This window comes from Antrostomus carolinensis, unplaced genomic scaffold, assembly GCF_000700745.2.
Source record: "Antrostomus carolinensis isolate BGI_N321 unplaced genomic scaffold, ASM70074v2 scaffold22058, whole genome shotgun sequence".
NCBI lineage: Eukaryota > Metazoa > Chordata > Aves > Caprimulgiformes > Caprimulgidae > Antrostomus > Antrostomus carolinensis.
The window spans coordinates 3,769-25,007 of NW_010332592.1; the positions used below are offsets into that span (position 1 = coordinate 3,769).

The 21,239-nt window shown below is 41.4% G+C and overlaps 1 protein-coding gene across 3 annotated transcripts in view; it reads right to left on the reverse strand.

Annotated features, from left to right (window-relative positions):
- Positions 1-2,480: 2,480 nt before the first annotated feature.
- ATXN2 (ataxin 2) overlaps positions 2,481-21,239 on the reverse strand; it is a 44,966-nt gene continuing 26,207 nt past the window's right edge. Inside the window, exons 18-24 of one of the 3 annotated variants that reach the window (XM_029086383.1) lie at positions 19,452-19,636; positions 18,713-18,845; positions 14,325-14,378; positions 8,820-8,965; positions 7,706-7,933; positions 4,075-4,243; positions 2,481-3,136 (exon numbers count right to left, since the gene is read on the reverse strand). In XM_029086383.1, coding sequence (XP_028942216.1) covers positions 3,108-3,136; positions 4,075-4,243; positions 7,706-7,933; positions 8,820-8,965; positions 14,325-14,378; positions 18,713-18,845; positions 19,452-19,636 — 944 coding nt within the window. In that variant the 3' untranslated portion in view covers positions 2,481-3,107. Of the gene's footprint in view, positions 3,137-4,039; positions 4,244-7,705; positions 7,934-8,819; positions 8,966-14,324; positions 14,379-18,712; positions 18,846-19,451; positions 19,637-21,239 lie in introns of those variants that run through there. The other 2 variants (XM_029086384.1, XM_029086385.1) reach the window with 2 other exon arrangements.

Genomic DNA, 21,239 nt, shown 5'->3' on the forward strand with positions numbered 1-21,239 from the left:
CCAAGCCTCTCCTTACCAGGTTTAAGGTCATCTAGCCCAGCCCAGAGCTGCTGCCCTCCCTTTCCAGCCACCCAGCTCCACCATCTCCCCATCTCAGTCCTCCCCACCCAACCCCAGCTGCACCAGGACCTGGGAGGATTTTTTTGTGGGGCTATTTCCCCATCTCCTGAAGGGCTGAGTTTGAAATCTCATTTATCCTAGAAAGCATCAGGTTTGTGACAGAGAGCAGAGCCTGACACTCAGCCCTACCTCTGCTCCTGCCAGCACACCTTCATCCAGCCCGTACAGTGCTCCTCTTCATGAGAGCAGTGAGTGGGCAATGGGCATTAAAACCATTCCATTAGATGGAATATAGCAACCTACATTTTTATATTCTTCTAAAGTTGGGAAAAGAGCCTAGGACTTAGCAGGTTGAGTTCCCCAGCCCATGTGGGCTATTATTGGCCTTGATGAAGTATCAGCGTTGAGTTTTGTGCAGAGGAGAAGCCATGGGAAGAGCCCCAGCACGGCTGCAGGTACAGCCACTCTCCACGGAGGAGAAAGACCCGCAATAAAGTCAGATGTGACCACAGAGGTCTCAGCTTTGTGCCTTAGTCCTGGAGATGGGCACCTGCAATGTGAGTTTGGATCCAACGTAACAAAGCCATGACCCAACCGGCAGCACCGCTCGGTGCCTTTGCCCGATGACACTCAGTGAGCCCCCGAGGAGGGGGCAGGTGGGGGGGGAGCCCCAGTTCAGCTGGCTACTCAGGACAGGCGTTTTTAGCAATAAAAGATGCAAAACAGGCAGTGCCTTCTGCCAGCAGGGACCTGGCTTAGCACATAACCTAAGGCTTGGGTCCAGCCAGACCTTCTCCCCCTCATCTCCATCCCAACACTTCAGAAACCACTTGCTGTTTGCTGACAGACCCTCCCTCGCCGTGGCTTTTGCGTGTCCTTCTAGGTGACAGGTTCTGAAGAAGTTCCTGACATGAAGCATTATTTCCTCTCTTCATCCCTCCCTCCGTCCTGCATCCCAGCCCTGAGGAACAGCACCAGCAGTCCAGGTTACCCAACACTGACACCACCTTTGCCTCACCAATGTTTTTTTGCATCAGAACTATTTTTGGGGCAAAAAGCTTCTCGGAAGAGGTCCATGTCCCCGCGAGGTGAGACCAAAGCTTCTCATTTCTTCGAGTCTCCAGCCCACAGAACACTGCTGTCATCCAACCAATGCCATTTTTATTCTAACAAGCATATAAAGCCTCAAAAATCTTGACTAACAAACAGGTTTGAGTACAGTATTCCAAACTTTAATTTCAGCTTGTTCCACCTGAACAGACCCCAACCTTCGCCAGCAGCTCCCAGAGGTGAGGGAGGCGACTGTGCATTCCCTAACTCAGCCTTTAGCAGGACGATTAAAGCCAACAGTTTGTTGGATGAAAAGCGTTATGGATTGTAAAAGTTCTACTTTTCACCTGCACAGAAGAGTTCTTCTTGTATAGTAGGTTTTTTTCTATATATTGTTTCTGTATGTACTGTACAAGTAACTTATTCTTGAATAATGCAATTTTACCGTAATATTAAAAAAAAAATAAATCTGCTCTTAATAAACTGTTTTTAGAACTCGTTTCTCACTTTCAGTTTTAGTCTGATTTCTCTCTAGGTGCCTGGATACTATTTGAACAGATGACAGAAACCTTCTCTTAGAAATTAAAAGAAAGGCAACAGGCTGTGTCTTTCTTCTCAGAAGACTCAATCCTGGAGTCCTGTCCCCTGTCACCATCACTGTGATGGTCTCGTGCCCCCGGCCACCCACCCGGACAGGTCATCGCACGGCTGCTGGGCTGGAGGATTGACAGGGTTTGTAATCCCGTCTGCTTTTCACCAAGCCCCACTGAGAGGTGAACTGCTGTCCGTGGAGGGTTGTATGGACAGAGGTTCACTGCTCCTGCCTCGACAGTGGAGCTACAGAGTAGAATTAAAGTGGGTTATAGAGCACAATCCAGTTTAACCAGCAGCACCCTCTGGTCAGCCAGTGCAGGAAACCCACAGCACTTCCTCAGCAGTGGTAACTCATCAGCACATTGCTGAAGGAGCCAATAATTCCTTCTCCTAACCTCATCTCTTTGCTCAGGAATGCTTACCCCACCTTCTCCTTCCCTCCAGGTCTTGTATAGTTTTAATCATCTTAAGCTAAAACCCAGTGGTGACATCTTCTGATCAGGGAATCGATCCAAACACAAAGAATTCTTTAAAACCTGTACCCAGCTTCCCATCTGGAAACCTTTAGATTATTTTTACAATGGTCCTGGCAAGTCAAATCCAACTGATTTGGTTTCATGGTGGAGGGCACACACACGACACGGCAGCAGCACACGAGAGAAACACTCATCAAAGCTTACCTGGCACCAACAAAGCATTCACTGCCACTTGGATCTCAAGCTGGAGAACACTTTAAAGTAAGATGGTGATAAAACAAGACACAAACACTGAGTAGGTCAGTTTTTAAAACTTTTTTTATTTTTTAATTTTTTTTTTAAGTTTTTATTTTATATTATCTACAAAGTAAAAGTTTTCTTAACTTAAAAGTTACATCACTGTCTCACGATAGTGATCTCATCAAACGTGATTTATAAATAATAATTCATCAGTTTGACGATTAGAATTTTTTTTTTTTTTTTTTACTGAACCTGTTTCAAGTTTAGTTAGAAGTAAAAGGGATCTCCAAGTCTTGATTTTTTTAGTGATAATAGCAGCAAGAATCACTCTTGTTACTTCTTTTGCTAGCTGATGAGTTCATAACTTTGAAGGGTCATTAAAAAATAAATAACTTCCAGTTTTCAGCAAGCAGAGTTGGGGCACTTGCAGGACTCAGATACAGTGCATGGAATTATGGAATAGCCCACAAGTTCCTAAATGCCTCTACTCAGTCCGAATCTCTCCCACTGCAAGATGAACTGTTAGCATTCCTAGTGGATGTTACAAGAAATCAATTTTTTCTTTTTTTTTTTTAAACAAAATAAAATGAAATTCTAGTTTTCTGTGCTTCCAGTTGGCAGAAGCAGTAGAAGGAGGGTATTTGGCCTACAAAAGGTATCCAGCCTTTCAGTTATTCCAGATGAGCCTTACAACTGCTGTTGGTGGTGGGCTTGTACTGTAAAAAAAAAGTTCAAATGTAAATAATAAATTGGCAAGCCACACAACAGTTTGCTAGTAAAGTGGTCACAGGACAACTACTGAGCTGAACTTTTTTTTTTTTAAAATTTCTTTTTATTTTATTTTTTTTTAAATGAACAAAACAAAACCCTGCATATCAAGATGTCCTTTGGATGGTTTTGGGTTTGTTTTTTTTTTCCCCCTTACTTAAACCCTTAGAAAGCAGTTTTGTTCTGCTCACACATTCCCCAAGAAACAAAATCAGGTTATCTAGTTCACCACAAAAGTTTAAAGGCTGTTTGGAAACGAGTAACAATAAAGAAACCTAGGTAAGGTTAAATTTAAAGCAGAAAGCAGTCATACAGCGCCTACTTTTCCCAAAAAGTAAAGCTGCAGCATGTTACTCTGAATTAAAAGATTAAACTTCAGTTGCCACTTTACTTCCCTCATTAGAAGTCTAACAGCCCTGCCCCAAAGCCACATTATCACTCCTGTCCTCGAGACCGATGACTTTCACTTTAATAGAACCCCCAATCATTATAAACAGGCTACACAGACAGTCCATCCCCCACGGCAAAACCACGGCAGGACCTGGCAGAACAGCCCCACAGTGCCAGCGCCTGCACGCTTCTCCCTTCCTCTACTTCAGCCAGACAGAAGCAAAGCTTGTGCTAAATTTGCTGCATCTCACAGGCTTATCTAAGCTCATGTTCAGGCTGGCAAAGTACACATGTGAAATGCAGAAAGTCTGCTTTCAGCAGCCTGCCGCTCTCCAAGGACATCTTAAAGTTTGCTGATTTTTTTAATTTTAATTAATATTATTTTTTAAAATTTTTTTTGTTGTTCTTTTTCCCCAAATCTGGTTGATAACAGTTCTCCTCACTACTACGACCTGGCTCAGTTAAGGTGCAGGTCTCCCGGGCACACACTCCTCACCTGAAGGGTGCGTCATATAGGGGAAATGTGTTGTTGTCGAGACTGGAATGGGCTGTAGTGCACTTTGAGCGATGGCGGCTTGGGGACCACCAGGTGGCTGTGTCGTCATTAGCATCATTGGAGCATGGGCAGTTGGGTGAGAAGGAACCATTCCTGACTGTACATGAGCCTGAAACAAAGAGCTCTTTAGTATAATGGTCACAAGGAGGCATCTCACTCCTGGCCACATGACTGTCAAAAGTTTTTTGTTTTGGTTTGGTTTTTTTTTTTTTCCAGCTGTACCAGTAAATCCAGAGATTTACTCCATTTTAACTAGATTAGCTAGAGGGATTAAGTCAGAGATCTTAACACAAAAATAATAACTAAAAAAATAAAAAAATTTTAAAAAAAATTAAAGGGCTCAAATCCTTACTGCTGGCTCCGAGTCTCATTCTCAATTGTAGCCATTTGGACAGTGAGCACTGGGAGAAATTGCCAGCATTAAACTGGGGGGGATATTTAAAAAAACAAACCAAAAAAACCCAACCCACAACCTCTGCAACAAATCTTCCAAACATTACTGTTAGCAACCTGGATCAAAGCCCTTCCTACGCAGAGAACGCAGCGGGTACAGACAGGATCGTCACAGGCACGGGGAGGCTGGCATCCCTTCCTCGCTGCTCATTACACAACTCCGCATTCTTCCGTGGCTCCCTGCCCTCCAAACCACTCTCTCCAGTGACCTGTGCCCACATTATCCTTCATCTAAGCAGTCATTGGAAGATGAGTGATTTCATCCCTTTATACTGTTAGGTCAGCTTTGTTCTGTTTCCAGTTAAGCTCATCACAGTTAAGGTCCTTGTGTAATCAGAGTTAAGTCTCAGCGGAAAAAGGAGATTAATCTTTACGATGGCTGATCACCTTCTGGCAAACAAGTTCAGGAACTTGTCAGTTGGCTTCTTTAGCTCAGAGCAGTTTGTGACTCTAGAGGTCATCGATTTTTTTTTTGGTTTATAAAAAAAAAAAGAGAGTAAACACTAGTTTCTTAAAAGCACAAAACATTAATGTGGGCTGTGGGGGGTGTTGGGGGGGGGGGGGGGGGGGGGGGGGGGGGGAAATAACAGGCGTTTGTATCTAAGGTTTGCTTCGTCCTTCCACCATATCCCATTAACGGAGCACTACGGTAATTGCAGCCTCACAAGTTTCACATGCCAGTAAAGACAGATAGCAGGTAGTGGCTACAATTTTATTTCTTAAAAGACAAAAAGGGTTACTTTGACTCATCACAGACATTTGTCAAACTCTTTTATCAGACTTGCACTGTATTAGTAGCACTCAAGAAGCCTTTAAAGGCAGGAACTGCAATTCAAATCTCACTCTTGCTCTAAAAAAAGGTTTAGAAGATAAGGCTGTGAAACAGAAATACCTTTCAGGATCAGCACCATTTTTACTTTGACAAACATGGTATTATCGCAGCCATCATTACAAAGCAGCTATTCATAGAGCAGCTGTATTCATTACACACATTGGATAAAAAATTTTCTGCTGTGGCTCAAACGCTTTGCAAACTGGCAGCTGACAGTACTCTGTAATGAATTTTCAAGTACTGTTTCTCAAGTGAGATATCTAACAGCTCAAGATTCATCTGATAACCTAAAGGGAAATACAACTGATCCCCTGTGTCAGCCTAACTGCAATTCCTGCCACACGGTATTTCAGAATTACGTTGAGAAGTTGGAAATGAGGCTGCTAAGAAACTATTAAATCCAGTGATTAGTTTCCCCACGATGGAATAATTACACGCATTTAAAATTTCTTACAGAACTGTAGTTATTCCTTCATTAGAGATTTTTGAAGGAACTACTTCATTTTGAAAAGTCAGTTAGTTTGGTATCAATATCACGGATTATAGATTGTAGTTTTCATCCAAAAAGAAAAAAATTACAGCAGAAGAGACTGCATAAGTCAAAAATCAAGGGTAAGGCAGGTTTTGCCTGCGGTTGCTAAAAAATATCCTGACTTGAGCAGTCAGTTCTGACTAAAAGTTGCAGGGGATTTGCTTTAGCGAGGTTTGCTCATTAAGCGCTTGGCACACGGAAAGAAGGCGGCAATGGCTGCATCCTACAGCGCGGGCATGGGCCTGGCCGTGACGTGGACAGCACAATTCACGTACAGTTTTACCTTTAAGTTGATGTTTTATGTTTTAAAACACGGCACTGAACGTGCCACTAACCCAGGAGCTTCCAGCAAGACCCTTCTGAAGGGCTGCGTGCAAGGCACCCCGGGCAGCTCTACAAGCCAGGCGTTCATCACACCAGAGCGGAGAGAGTTATCTTATTTCTGGCAGAAACCAGAGCCTGGGAGGACGTGGCAAGATGCCACAGTAGTAGTCAAGTTGGGACATCCTCTCCTTATCCTCCCACAGTAAAAATAAGCAGAGAAATTAAAAAGCTTAACAATGAAAAAGCTAAAAACTCAACATCAGTAAAACAATTCCTAAATAACTATTAATTAATTGGCTTAAGTGACTGTCCCAGGGACCAAAGCAAAGATGTTATCAGAATTCAGCAAGGGACTGGACACCTATTAGACTAACCCTCCCTAATTACAGTTAGTCATGATACCCCAAACTATTGTTAACCTGTATGAGAAGGCATTAAGCCAGACACCAAGTACTTGGGTTGGCAGAAGAAACTGTGCAGCAAATTACTGGTTAATTGTCCATTCCTTGACAAAACACACTAAATCCATGAGATTTAGTAAACATCAGAAAATCTTTGTAATGCTGCTTTAAGCAGAGCTCTCGATTAATCAATCATGTGCTTCCCTTCCCAAAAATCCTTTTTTCAGTGAGTTGACCACAAGAAAGCAGTTAAGAGAAGTGGGTTTCTGATCCTGAAGCAAGGACTGTTGTTAACTTGCCCAACAATCAGGGATCTCCTGCACAAGCAATTCATTTAGAACCACACAGACACAGACACACACACAGAGTTTTCTTTCAGCAAGGATTGTCTTGCAGTCATCTGAACTGAATCTCACCCATCTCCCGTTGCAGTGCCTTGCCACTCCCTAGTAATCCTGTGTAATATCCTTTATTGGATGTACTTGTATAAATTTGACTACAATGCAGAGCCTGCAACTGCCACCAAAAGCAGCAATTCAGCCTTCCTCCACTCAGCTCTCGCCTCCAACCTTTCTGTATGCCAGCTCTTCCTGTGATCATGCAGTGAACCTGAGTAGTGAACTGATTTGACTGAGAAATAGCCTAAAACGAGGGGAGGGGAGGCCCAGTTCAGCTGAATCATGTCCCCAGTCTGGTTTGCTGCATGGCCAAACAGTTCTGTGAGCAGAATGGTGGGGCAGGACAAGGATGGGAGCCAGGAACTGGGAAGAGAGCTCAATTTCTTTCAGTAGCAGTGCCACCTTAAGATGTCTTCATTAAACTACAGCTGTAGATGCACTGGGTGTTGGAAGCTGAGGTCCAAATATCTTGTAAAATTCTAAATAAATGCAATGTACAGACAGAAACCTAAATAACACAAGTAGTCTGTGCTGAGAGGTGACAGAATGGTAATCACTTCAGCAGGCCCAAACTGTCCTAACTTTGTGGCATTAAGACATTTAGTCTTGAAGGTTGTTAAACTGTGTTTACCTGGGGGACATGGGCCATGTGTGGCGGATTGGTATATGCAGGTTGAACATGGGAGGGATGAATGGTGAAGACTGTTTGTTGTGCTGTAGGAAAACTATTTTGTGGAGACTGCGTATTGGAGCCTGGCGTCATGGAAGGTGGGGTTGGAGCTAGACCTGCGTGGTAAATTGCCGACTGCTGTTGTGGGTTTGCCAGGTGGAGTGCCTGAGCAGCCTGGTGCTGATGATGCTGCAAAAAAAGATAGAAGATCATTTAGATGATGGTCTAGAAGTGAGGTATGTTTATTCTGTAAACTAGCACAAGACAGGCTTGCAAAACTTAAAAAGATTCACTACTGAGAATTTTGTAAGTGGCAAATCTAAGGATCACCACACCTATGGTCACAACAAAACTCATTTCAGTTCCACCAGGCTCACCTTCTCCTTGCACTAGAAAGTCATGTGAGCAGAAGCCTGGAAAGTGGAATCTGGACTGACAGGTAAAAACAAGGAGACCCTGGAATCACGGGCTGGATATACTTCACAGTTGCACTTTGCAGCCCAAAGTTATTAGCAGTAGGTAACTAAGGCACACAGCACGATCACAAGGACTGTTTTGTTTTCAGCTGCTTGACTTCAACAAAATACAATCAAATGCTTCTCGCCATTTATCTGCTGTTTTCAGTTTTAACTCCGCTCATACTAAAACTCTGACAATATTATGGTCCATCTCTATTCATAACATGGAAACAAGACATATCTTATCCCCTGTGAAGAGGGAGAAATGAATGGCTGGACTCTGATCTTGGTCCTTACTAAGGAAAAGGGACTGCCACAAGTTTCCCTGCTAGCTTATCTAACTAACTATGCCATGGAGCCCACCACCTTTGAGTCCTAAGCCACTGCAAGCAGTGTTATATAGCTCTACTTCCTTCCTTCCAGAAACCAGAGGAGAATCTAGACAACTCCTGAATGAGATCTGCCACATGCAGTTCATTTGGGCAGCTGCTTCATTTTACCATTTTTCCACTCAAAGAAATCAATATATCGATGTCAAGCATCAGCCTGATGCAATACCTTCCAGCAGAGCGTGTTAAATGCAATTTAAAGACATGCACTCCCTTGAGTTCTGTTACCTGCACGGGGCTAGGAGCAGGGTGGCTTCCAGCATGTTGGCTTTGCTGCTGGCCAGTTGGTGTGGCAGAAGGCTGAGGATGCGGAGGATGCGGATGCAGGGTAGCATTAGGGTGAGCATACTGCTGAGCAAGTGAGCCAGTGGAAACTAGGATGAAAAAGAAGAATATTTAACAACAGATACAGAATACACATCACCATCTGCACTTGAAGATTTTGCTATATCTCAAACATATCATAAACATATTCCCTCCCCCTTCTAAAAAAAAAATAAAATTATTTATCTTACAAATAGCTGAGTATCTTACCTTGCTTTTGTGTAGTTTGGTTTTGCAGGAAAGTCTATAAATAACCATAATTAGACAGTTCATCTTCCCTAGTTTGACAATGTAACAGATACTACATAGAAAAAAGCAGTATTTCATCTTTTGTTTTGTCAAACAGACCAGTTGAAAATATCAAATTTATAATTTTTTATACAATTTAGTTTTTCCTGAAATAATACTTTTCGAAGGTGTTACAAGCCATTTTTATTTCCACCATCCAAAAAATTCTTTGGCCTTATACCTGGCTAACCTCACCATGCTACTCTTCTGGAAATTGCTCACAGTACAGTCAGTGTAAGGCACATACACTGCACATAGGCTATAGGGACACAGTCTATACGTAACAGCTGAGAAAACTGAGGCTGCTTGAGCACCAAAATTTTGCTGAAGCCATTGTCTTGTACTAAAATAATGTAACTTTCTTCTCCTCTCAAGGGAGTCTTTTCCAGATCACCACCATTCTGTGAGCTTCTCAACACTGCCATGAAATCCTGAATTCCTTGAAACAGTGTGAAACAAGGTACAAAATTCCAAAAAAGGAAAAAAAAAAACCAACATAAAACTTTCACACCAGTGAAACCACATCTGTTGCTACAGCCATACCAGTCTCCAACAACAAACTAGCATCAACAAGTCCATCCTTGAGCAGTCCTGCACTGTTCTGCTTCAAAATGGGCCACACTAAATGTTTGGGTTTTTTCTTGTTTTTTTTTAAACTTCTGAGGCAATCTAAAAAAAGTATGAAAAGCCATAATAATAACAAGTCTTCCTTTAAACATAAAGCATGCAACCGGAAAGTAAGACCCTAGGAAAATGAAGATGCTTTGCCTCCTCCCCTCTGTTGCTTTTAGAACTTGTGCAACAACCAGTCCAGAGTTGGCACGTGACAACACTCCTCTCTCCAGTGTCACAGCTTGTCAAGGCCGAGGCTAGTTTTGCTGATAATAGTGCTAAGACAAACAGTCAAAGCAAACTATCAACCTGCTCCTGAATCTGTTCCTTATTTGTTCTGGTACCTTTTCATCATTCTGACAAGTTAACTATTGCTTACTGTCTATCAGGTTACAGGGTTTTTTTTAATGGGGTTTGTATTACATGAGAATTTGATGGCCAATGAAGTGCCTGTCTGCAGCATACCTTTACAAATGATGGGGTTTTCTGGTGGTGTTTTCTTGCCCTAGTAAACAAACCTGAAAAGCAGGGCACAGGGAGAAACCTGGAGTACAACTGCTACGCCCCAGCCGCCTGCCCCGTGTTATTCACGGCTACTCGGGGACGTTATCGCACCTCGGAGTGCAGTAACTGCTGCAGCCTCTGAAGGGTTTCACTGTGCAGGGCTCTAAGCTCATAGGTACACAGAACTGCTTGAGTGGATATACAGGATGAAAGACAAGATGGGTGGAGAAAATGGACAAAAATGTAGCTGCCTCTGAAAGCACAACACTTAATAGCAAAAGCAAGTCTTACAAGGACAGCAGCCCCGCTGTGCTCCATCGCTACTACCCTGGGCAAGTACTTGTTTTCCTCCAGGTTGGTTTGCTATAAAGCTTGCAAATACTGGTTCTAAAATATTCAAACTCACTAGAATACATATAGACAGTATCTTTTTTTTGCCTAATTGAGATTTTTCTCCTCTGTACAAGCCACTATAAAGGTCCCTCCTTTACAAAACAACTGCCTACCACATTTAACTGAATCGCACCCTGCTGTCTTGAAAGCTCTATTTTATCTTCACTGAGCAAATGGTCCATCAGTGATGTGTGCTACAGTTTCAGGCTATTAATGCAGATGAACTTCATATACATTTGTAACCCTCAATTCTTGCAGTTTGAGTTGATCCTGACACACTCATGCATGAGCATGTAAGCGTACTTAAGAACGAGGGCACCAGCATACTGGTTCCTGATTGAGAGGGGTTTTGAAAACACCTCGATATTTTCTATGCACACTGGCAAAACTGTTGGTATCTTCTGCTGTACCATTCTGTTACGCTTTCAAATGCAAGAAAAGTCATCTTCTTTTTTTTTTTTCCCCTCACTACTAAAACTTATTTTGCAGCAGCATCTCAACCATGCTTCGATTTGACTTTCAACCGCCGCTCCTTCTTACGAGGACGACATGGAAATTATCAATGGAACCACCGATCACTTTTACAGTATGAAGTTTACAGTTTCCTACAGTAGGAAAATTTCTCAACCTCATTATTATACAACACTCTGAAGAAGAACAGAATTTATGTCAAAGTAATAGAAATAAATGCACCGAGGGATTGACTTGTTTGCCAAAGGGCATGCGACCAGAAATCCTCCTCAGCTCTCAGCCCACTGCCTCAACCACAAAGCTGGCACGCCTGATTACCAATTAACTTCAACTCCATTCAAGAGGTTTTAAAATGTATATGAAAATTAATTCCAAGTTGTAAGATATTCGAGGCTTCCCACATCCTGCCACATTACTTGTTAAGAGCCCCAGAAATAATGTGGTACTCCCTTCAACCATTTGTGCAATTCATCTTTCATTTCTTTATAGTCAAGAGAATAATAAGCGAAGTTATTCTGAAGCAGACACATTATACAATAAAACTCCACAATAAGAATTTCTCTCTTAAGAAACCAGTTAAGTCGAGGAATAGTACCCTAAAGAATAGACACAGAAGCAGGGAAAGAATCAAGTTTTTATCATAGTAGCAGCTCTTCCATAACCTTATAATATCTTTTATTCATAGCTTTGCATTTAAAGTACCAGATTTTTTTTACACTGAAGAATTTTATTTGCCTAGCTTCTCCTCTCCCCCATTTTGTCTTTAAGAAATTACTCTAATAAGCTCTACAAGTTTGGTAAGAACTAGTTCAGATGCTGCTGCAAATTATGTTTTAATAGTAACAATAAAAGTGTCTTTCAGAAAATGTTATGTGGATACTTGTACAGATACTGCACACAACTCAAGAACGGCTCAGGGCGAGCGGCAGCAAGTCTGAAATACGTACAGATCTCTGTTAGTTCAAACACAGAGTTCAAACTTCAGCTCTAGAAATGTACAAGTTTTTCCATGTTTAGCTAGTGCAATTAATAGTTCCTGACAAACCAATGAAATCTATGAGACCAACAAGCCTGGGAAAGAAGTCTTGCAAAACAGTCATGAGAAATTCACCTGCTCAGCCCTGACTAAAGCACTTTCACTGTGACTTTTTTCAAGGATTTTTGCCTGTTCATCAAAACAGCTCACTACACATATCAATAGCAAACAAGAGAAGACCAGAGGTGGGAAAAAATATAATGCCAATTAGCCAACATTTCCCCCCACTGTTAATACTTTGGAGATTTTGCAACTGGCCATCTAGTATCCAAGAAAATGCTGAGAAAGCTGTAGAAAAGGACAAAGCAGCTCTGCATATCTCCTTGCTGCAAGGAACCTCAGCTCATTCCAGCACAAATACACTATTTTTCTCATCCTTTATGCCTTATGTTCCTCTCTCCCCAAGAAATCCTCCCTGGGCTAACCTGCTTCACTCCAGCATCCTTTTTCATCGAGTTGTTTCCTAACATGTAATATTTAACTGCACTAACCTTGCAGGGATACACGGTGAAGGTAAGTGATTCAGTAATGAAGTGAGCAAAAAATACCAGATGGGTTGAATTACTGAATGCAACTCTACAAAAGTGCAACCCCATTTTTCTGAGAGGCAAACTCTTGTAGTCAGCCACCAAACCCACAGAAGGAGCTGAAATTAAAAGAAGTCAGAGCAGCAGAAATCAAGCAGAACTCCCAGCTACAAGGGTATAAGCAAAAAACATATAATGGAATTTCATCTTTTCCCTGGTAGGAATTTCACTGCTGCCAATGGTGGTCATCGTTGGTCATCGTCCAAAGATGCACTTGAAGAGCCTATTTTCAAGAACTGACCAGTGAACAAACTTCAAAACTATTGCCAGAGCCAGTAAGATGGTGAGGATAACTACATTTAAAAGACCTGAATGGTAGGAAGCAAAGAAATAGCAAATGTTTCTTTCATAATACAAACATTTAAAGAAGTCATTTTACACAGGCAGAGTGGACTTCACTTAAAAGATTATCCACGAAAGGAACGAGCTTATTAAAGTCATTTCAGTGCACCAAACTAAGACGCGTGAAAACAGGACAGGTCAGCATCCTAAACCACTAGTTCATGCAGAACCATTTTTGTTCAGGAAACACAGGAAGTCTGTTCCAGAAGAGATTTTTGGAGAACAAGTGGTATTTCTCACATCCCTCTTGCATGAGCTAACTCTAAAAACCCCATAAGTGTCTGGCATAGGCTGCACGGACTCGAAGACAGACACAGCAACAAGTCTCACTGCAGGACAGGAGCATGTTGGAAAATATCCTGAAGCTGTTGTCCTCCTTTTTCCCATGTCTTGGGTGACAACTACAGCTCATCCTCACCTCACTTCCCCCCCAAAACCAGCTTCCTCCAAGTGCTATGAACACCAAGATACAAGGCAGGATTTTTTAGTTATCTGCCTTTCCCTATGAGCTGTTGTGTACTGAGAGCACGGAGATTATCAGCCCCTCTCCCGTCACCTACGCTGATGTAGGTCACCAGCTCAGGCAAGACCAGAGCCAGGTAACGTAACTGATAACGTTCATCTGCCAAGGAGGAAGCACCCGATGCCATACACCAGCAAGGAACCCACATCTAGTCATTGTCTTTATAGCAGTTTCTACAGAAAGCTTCCTTCCACTCAGCTGTAACTCAAGTTATTTCCTCCCAGGGACTCAGAACACAAGTTACAGCTTTTTAAAGAGATGAGGCACAAGATACTTCTCCTTTTAGGAAGGAGATTAACTTGCCAAGTTTTAAAAATCCCATTTAGGCCATGAACGAAAGGGAGTGAGGCAGCTCACCTCGGTTTTCAGCAGAGCCTATCCATGTGCAGCCCTCACTTCTGGTTGCAGATGAAAATACTGGGTAGTAAAGTCAGAGATTATTTGGCATGCAAAATAAATTTTAAAAGACTGACAAATCAGCTTCCTGTGTTCATATAAATCCCTGTCCAGGGAAAGGAACCTTCCTGCGTTTTCCACATACTGGTTTGGTGCAAGGAAACTTGTTCCCTCAACACGTCCCATTCCTTTAACATCTGTTCCTTAGAAAGTGCTTTTTCTGTACAATCAAAATTAGTACAAAAAACCCAACTCACTGGCAAAGTAGAAAGAAGGGCCTGTCTCCTTGCTGTATGGTATTTTGGGACATGCTGAATTTGGGAAATAGAAAGGTAAATTAGCCTCTTGCCACGTGCATACTTCCCGTCTTCTGGAAAGGTCAGCATAATTTTTTTTTTTCTTTTTTTTTAAGATTGTAGAACCATGCAGATATTTTTATTTACTTAGGTGCTATTAGAGCTGGATACTTATTGGAGTTGAAACAATACAAGTTTCAGGTAAGCTTGCCTTCTAAACTGTGAAACTGAGGTCTTCAGTTCTTAATTAACACAAAAATAAACTTCATGGCAATTAATGGTCTATTACAGTCCACTGTAATAAGAAGGTTAAAATGTAATTACATTAAAACAGAAACTGGCCCCTTGCTTTTTCAGCTATATCACTGTAATTCTTAACAATTCCAAGACACCTTTGGTGACTGGTTCACTCTTAGTCCCTGGAGAATCCTCTGAAGTTTATATTATATCCACCATTGTACTATCAGGGTAATAGAATTTACTCTACTGCTGAGACAGAAACCAGATAAAGTTAGAGACAACACCAGACCAGTAAAACATATGCAGAAGGGGAAAAGGGAAGGGAGAACGGGGACAGGAACGAGAGCACAAGAAACAGGAAATGCATCTGTATAAAACCAAGGTTTGGTTTTACACAAGTTTGTTTTTAAACACAAAAGTAAAGTTTTTCAGAGGACTCCAGTTATCTGAAAACACAGGCAATTCAGCTACACGGTCCAACTAACACAAGTGCGTTGTCACAGGCGTGAGTATCTCCACCTTCTACTTTGAGAACCAGATTTTCTGCTAACAGCACAAGACAAGTTGAGGTCTTTGTGCGACACAGACCGAGCAGTCAAACTGCAAACTGTGGCCATCAGACTCTACCAGCCTGATGACAAGGGGATGGGGGAGATCACACAGAGCCAACACTTCCCAGACAGATGGGGTATTCCAAAACCAACGTGCGGAAAAAAAAGAGCGACAACTCCACGTTGGGTACATGCGTGTGGCAGTGAGAGGTGCGTGTGCTGCTCCGCTGCAGCACTGCCTGAGCTTCAACCTTTCCTCAATAAGGACATCTAAATGGCTCACATCTCCAGAAGTTACAGGCTGAAGAGCATAATAGACTTTTTTATCATCTGGCTGGTAGACGGGAAGATAGTTGCTTGAACATTTGTCCTTCCCAATTGTGTTTTGAGGAGAAAAACCCCAATGATTTAAACACTCCTCCATCATATGTTTTAGATGGGTCTACTGGTGACCACCCAACTCAGCTGCTCTGCTTCTCTTGAGCTCTTGTCAACAGCGGGATGTGAAACAGAAGCAGGACACTGTAACGACTGGCAAGGACATCCCAGATGTGCAGAAATATCCCATGAAACAGTATTAGACAAGAATACTTTTCTTTAAAATGGAAGAGCACTTATCACCAAGTGTAGGTCACTGTACATATTTTGGGTTCAGCCATCTCCTCACGAGACAGGAAGGAAAATAAAAACCAGACTTTTGGCACTGAGGGTTGTTGACTCAATGAGTTGACTCAAAGACATTTCTCTTCGCTGGCAGGCAGTTAGTACTTGCCACAGACTTTCAACTTGTCCCAAACCATTAGTAAAGGTGGAGTTTCAGATCTCACCAGAAAACGTTTCACACCTTAAGAACACTTCATAAGCAGTGCCCCCCAACCCCCACGTCTCTGTGCAGTTGTCCTTGCAGACATCTTCTCTCTACCACATATGCAGGAAAAAAACTGAGTGAATTTTGCAAGAATTATCTCAAAAAAAGTACTAGTATCTTGAAGGATAAAAGGCCAGTACAGCCCAGTGAATCCTGGTACCAATGGCGAGGGGGAATCTTTTAAAAAAAAATAAATTAAAAATCAGAGATCCATTTAAAGAGCCAAAAGGAAATGTGAGAACTTGTTTGAGCAAGAGCTCCAGAAATCAAAAGCAATACTGGTGGTTGTTTCTCAGGAAGTTGTTATTCTCTACTTTCAAATTAGTTTTAAGAGAGGACCAAAAAAAAAAAAATCAAAGTGCATTGGTATATTTAGTTCAAAGATATTGTGGGTAAACTTTTAAGGTTCCCAAAACACAGAACGTAAGCAACAGATACTTATAGTCACTCAGTCAGGTGTGAATGATTCCAGCACGTTGTTCTTTAGCAGTGTGCTCCATATTTATCACCTTAGGCATTTCTACATTTTTCCCAAGTGTTCACACATCGATAAACGGAAGCTGAAGTGAATACGTTACAGATGGACACATCCTGAGGAAACACAATCCGTCTAGGCAAGGTCTTCAAGCACCCAACACATAGAAGACTTGCAAAAATCTGAATTGAGACAGTGCTGCACTACGTCAGAAGTCATCTCATGTGGAGCTAACTGTAAACTTTGTAGGTTAAGGGAATATTTGAGCCAATTCATGTTCACTAGGCAATAAACACGTCTGCACATAGCAAGAACATACTCTTTAAAAAAGTGTCTCACATGGAGCTCAGGATCCAGCTGGGTTGAATGGCTTCAGTAACAAGAATTTCAGGCACTTGATCATTTACTGGGAAGGCAGGAGAATATTTAGAAGAATCACTAAGTAGCTACTTGAAAGAACACAGGAGGACATGCAATTTCTGGTACATGAGGTGCTCTTGGGAAAGTTAATATTTAATTACATGGCAGGAAATACCAAAGAATTCTCAAGTTTGACCCCACTTAGTTGTCTGCACTGGTAGATAGTCACCTACCGACAACAGACAAGCTGCAAAACCAACACAAAAGGAGATCTAACAGTTGTAAGTTAGAATATCAGTGAAAAAACTATACAGACATCTGATCAAAGCCAACCAAGGAAATGGGCTTGTACTTCAATGCTGCAGAACCCACTGGTTACAGAAGATAAGGATGGTGCACAATGGGAAATTGCTAGGAAGTCACATGCAACCATTCTGAATCAAATCTCAGATTATCTCATGTTTGGTTTTATTTTAATTAGGACTTGAGAGGAGAGTTTTCACCAATAAAGGTCTGAAAGCCTTTGATCATTCACTTTATCGGAATTCTATTTAATCTAATGAAAAAGCAAACAGAAGATCTGTTTACATGGACACCTCAAGCACAAGAGTTGAAAAGATCAAAGTAATACAATTAGCAAGGACCTGTGAGAGAAAGACTTAATCTCTACAAATAACTTCCATTTCAGCTTCAGCACAAATGAGCCGAAATGTTCTTCCTCCAAGTGTCAGAAAAGGTTTCTCTCTATTATTTTCATTTCTTAGCTGTGTTACCACACCACTGCAGAGATTTGACAGGATGTTTTCAGATGAGTAAGACACAGACTTTTTAAAAATCAGAATTAATTTCACACTAAACTTCAGATTCTTAGCCTTGTAAATTTTCATGACACATCATGAACTTCCATTAAGTAGCAGTGTTAAAACTAAGCACCGGAAAACATACAAAGATGTCTAAAGGTACAGAAAATCTTTTATTAGAATCTAAGTCAATAATATACGTGACCCAATAAAAGTCTTCCTCAGATGCTATAACAAGTATTGAAATGCCACGTTTTCGAGAGACCATCTGCTGTTTTGACATTTTATGACAATTTCCAAGCCTTCTAGCAACCTTGATTCTACCTCTTTCAATAGCATGTTTTGCAGTGAGGTTTGTTTTTTTTTTTCCCTCTGAACTGGGCCATTGATTTATCATACATTTATAATGCTTTAGAAGTTCTTTCACATTTTACTTTTTAACAAGGTAACCCACATTTTTCAGTACTTCACTGTAAGTGAAATATGCCCATCTGGTAATGCTGGAGACTACTTGTCAAAGTCAGAGCAATACATGAGCTGTTTCATATACTTATTCTTGACTTACCAAAAAAGAAAGGTAAGCAACACATGTTTTATTTTGCTTAAACAGTGGTGTTCATACTGTTAATAATGCTAGTAGTATCATAAAAACAGCATTTCACTAGTTGTCAGAACTAAAGTCAAGTTTTGAAACTGAGGTCATAGCCTTGCAATAAAATAAGTCCTAATTATAATCAAGAAACAATCAAGGGATGTTGTGTCAAGAGCATCAAGAGAACTTGAACAAACTTCTTTCAGCAGATATTCTTTAGCAGCTCCCAGGTTGAAATTTTCATCTTGGTCACTGGCATCCTACCGAAATCAGCATACTTGAGTTTTCATTTTAACCAGGTGGCTCTCAGTTTTCAATGCTCTCTGCTCATCATCTTATGAAATATAAACCACATCTATTGGTGTAATCTGAATGATACCCACGTTTGAAGCCTTGAGATTAAATACATCCCTGCACAACGTAAGAACTTAAAAAGTTACATATAACACAAAACGTTTCCTACCATACATAGCATGCGTCTGTTCATGCGCACCATACTGTGTTGCAGAAGAAGATACTAAACCAGGCTGTGCGTGTGTTGGTGGTGCCATCATTCTAGCGTTGCCCTGTATTACAGGGCTATAAACATGAGGATGCTGCATTCAACAGAAACAAGAAAAGAGACAGTTAATTGGAGGAGAATTACAAAGAAACTAATGTCATCTAAACAATAATTAGATATTTAGAATCAAGAATAGCTTGGCCTTTACTAAAACGCAGAGCAAGTTAAAGATTTCATATTATCACAATTATCCCATTTGTTTCTAAAAACATAAGGGCATTTTCTGCAGTGGGCTAGAAACTGATAAAAACCACTAAGTTTTGCTACTCTAATAATGTAGTGAGCTTATGTATATAATTATGTCTTTATCCTATTACGTATGTATATTTAAAAGCCTTTGAAGTAAGAGGAGTACATCAAGCAGTTTATTTTTAGAACACATAACTAGGAGATGTCCTGCCCATGACCTGAAAGGAATTCTTCAAGGAGCTAAAAAGATAGTATCAATAATAAATGCCAACTTCTAAACTGACCTTAAAATTTGTTACAGGCTTTGAAGCACATTACAACACCACCAAGTACGCTCCAGAACACATAAAATGTTCAGAGTGACTTATGACTGGAGACAACAGGGTATTTAGGACTGAACCACTTATTTATTTCTGGTTTGACTCAGCACTGACACTCCAAGGACTCTTACCTGAGATTGGTAGTGTGGCACATGCTGCACAAGAGGCTGATTAGGAAACTGTTGGGGACTATATGCAACGTATTGTGTTGAATAAGCAGGTGGCGTAGCTACAATCGGAGGGCCTGCTGCTGAGGCAGGATGCATCATGGTGCTCTGATGATGTTGGTCTTGCCGTTGCTGTGGCATATTTGGTACTACAAAGCAAAGAGTGTTTCATATTAGAAACTAAGGACCAAGAACGAGGATCTTCCTGAAAGGTTCTACATTACAATGTCGCTGTGACCGAGTGGAATATCCTCACCCCTCACCTTTAACCACATATTAGAGCTCTATCAAAAAGGAACAGCATGAAAAGGAGTTCCTCCAAGAAGCATTTGATTTTCATCACTGCTTTTGAGCCATGTATAAGGCCACAAACCCAGGCCTGCTTTTTTTGTGAGAGAAGGAAGAAAGGTGGAGGGAGAGAAAGACTGACAAGAATCAGAAATGGAAGAGAAAGGTTACATCAGGATACCTACATTAATCAAATTTGATCCTGTCCCCTTCAAAAGGCTTAATTCACCCTCTATGGGAACTACTCAGCAACTGTTCCATCAACTGGAAAGCTGAGTCTGTTAAAATTACTTGTGCTTATGGCTGAGAAGAGCAGAATAAAGGTCTCCACACAGCCACAATTTGAGGTATTCAAATCTTTTAAGCTCTGCGCTACCCCTCAGGTCAGCAGAAAGCAGCTTTTAGGTCACAGTCAACACTGAAGGGGACAAGTCAATCTATAAGAAGAAGAGGAGTAGGAATAATTAAGAGGGAAGAAAGATTTAAGAGAGCAGAGCACTGTAGTGTGGGACTACCTGAGCTATCCTGGTAAGACGACCAACCGCACCACAGCAGCAAGGCACTCAGAACAAACTAATTCAGCCTACTAAGCAACAGGGCATGAGAGAGAGTTCAAGGTGAGCTCCAACTGGCTGCAGTGAGACTGCAACTAAGAACTACGCTAACTCAAGCACCTGTAAACTCCACAGCAGTCTGCAATGTAGACAGACCCCTTAGAGAGAGGAAAGGAGGGAAATGTTGAAGATGGCAGTAAATTCACTCAATGATGATTGTATTTACGCTGCAAATCAACAATAGAAAAAAAATAAATACAGGAGGCAACTTGAAGAGTGTAAAGGCACTGAATTTAAACCCATGCAAGCTCCTTCAGGGCTATGCTGCACCAGAATGGATGTGCAGAAAATAATGGACCTTTAAAAAGGAATTCAGAATAGGAGAGCGGCTTCACGCAGCAAGCGAGTACAGAGCAATATATTTCTGATTAAAACAGTCAGTGTTACCAATCAAAAGATTTCATGGGTCAGGCCACAGTAAAGTTAGATTAAAATAGAAATAACATTGCAGGTTTTTGTTTTTCCAACATTCATAAAGGCTACTTGTTTATTTCTAAACAGCAGAACTGCTCTTTTAAACAATATCCTCCTCCAGTGACTGGAGCTGCAGCACTGGAACCTATCATCATGAACCACAGTATGAAACTGCAAGAAAGCAGGCACTGTGTAGAATCAGAGCATCATCTGAAACATGACTATAAAAACAAGACCATCATTTTTCTGCTCCTTCGCAGTGCTGCACTGAGGAGAGCGCATCTCACCACACATGTTCTTGTCTCCACAGCCACAGGTGCCACTTGTTAAAAACACGGTGGTGTAAGTCCAGCTGTTCAGTTAGTGTTGCAGAAGGAATGCAAAAGAACAAACTGGAACCAGCAGGAAGTTCTTTCCAGAAGAGTAGCAGAGCATA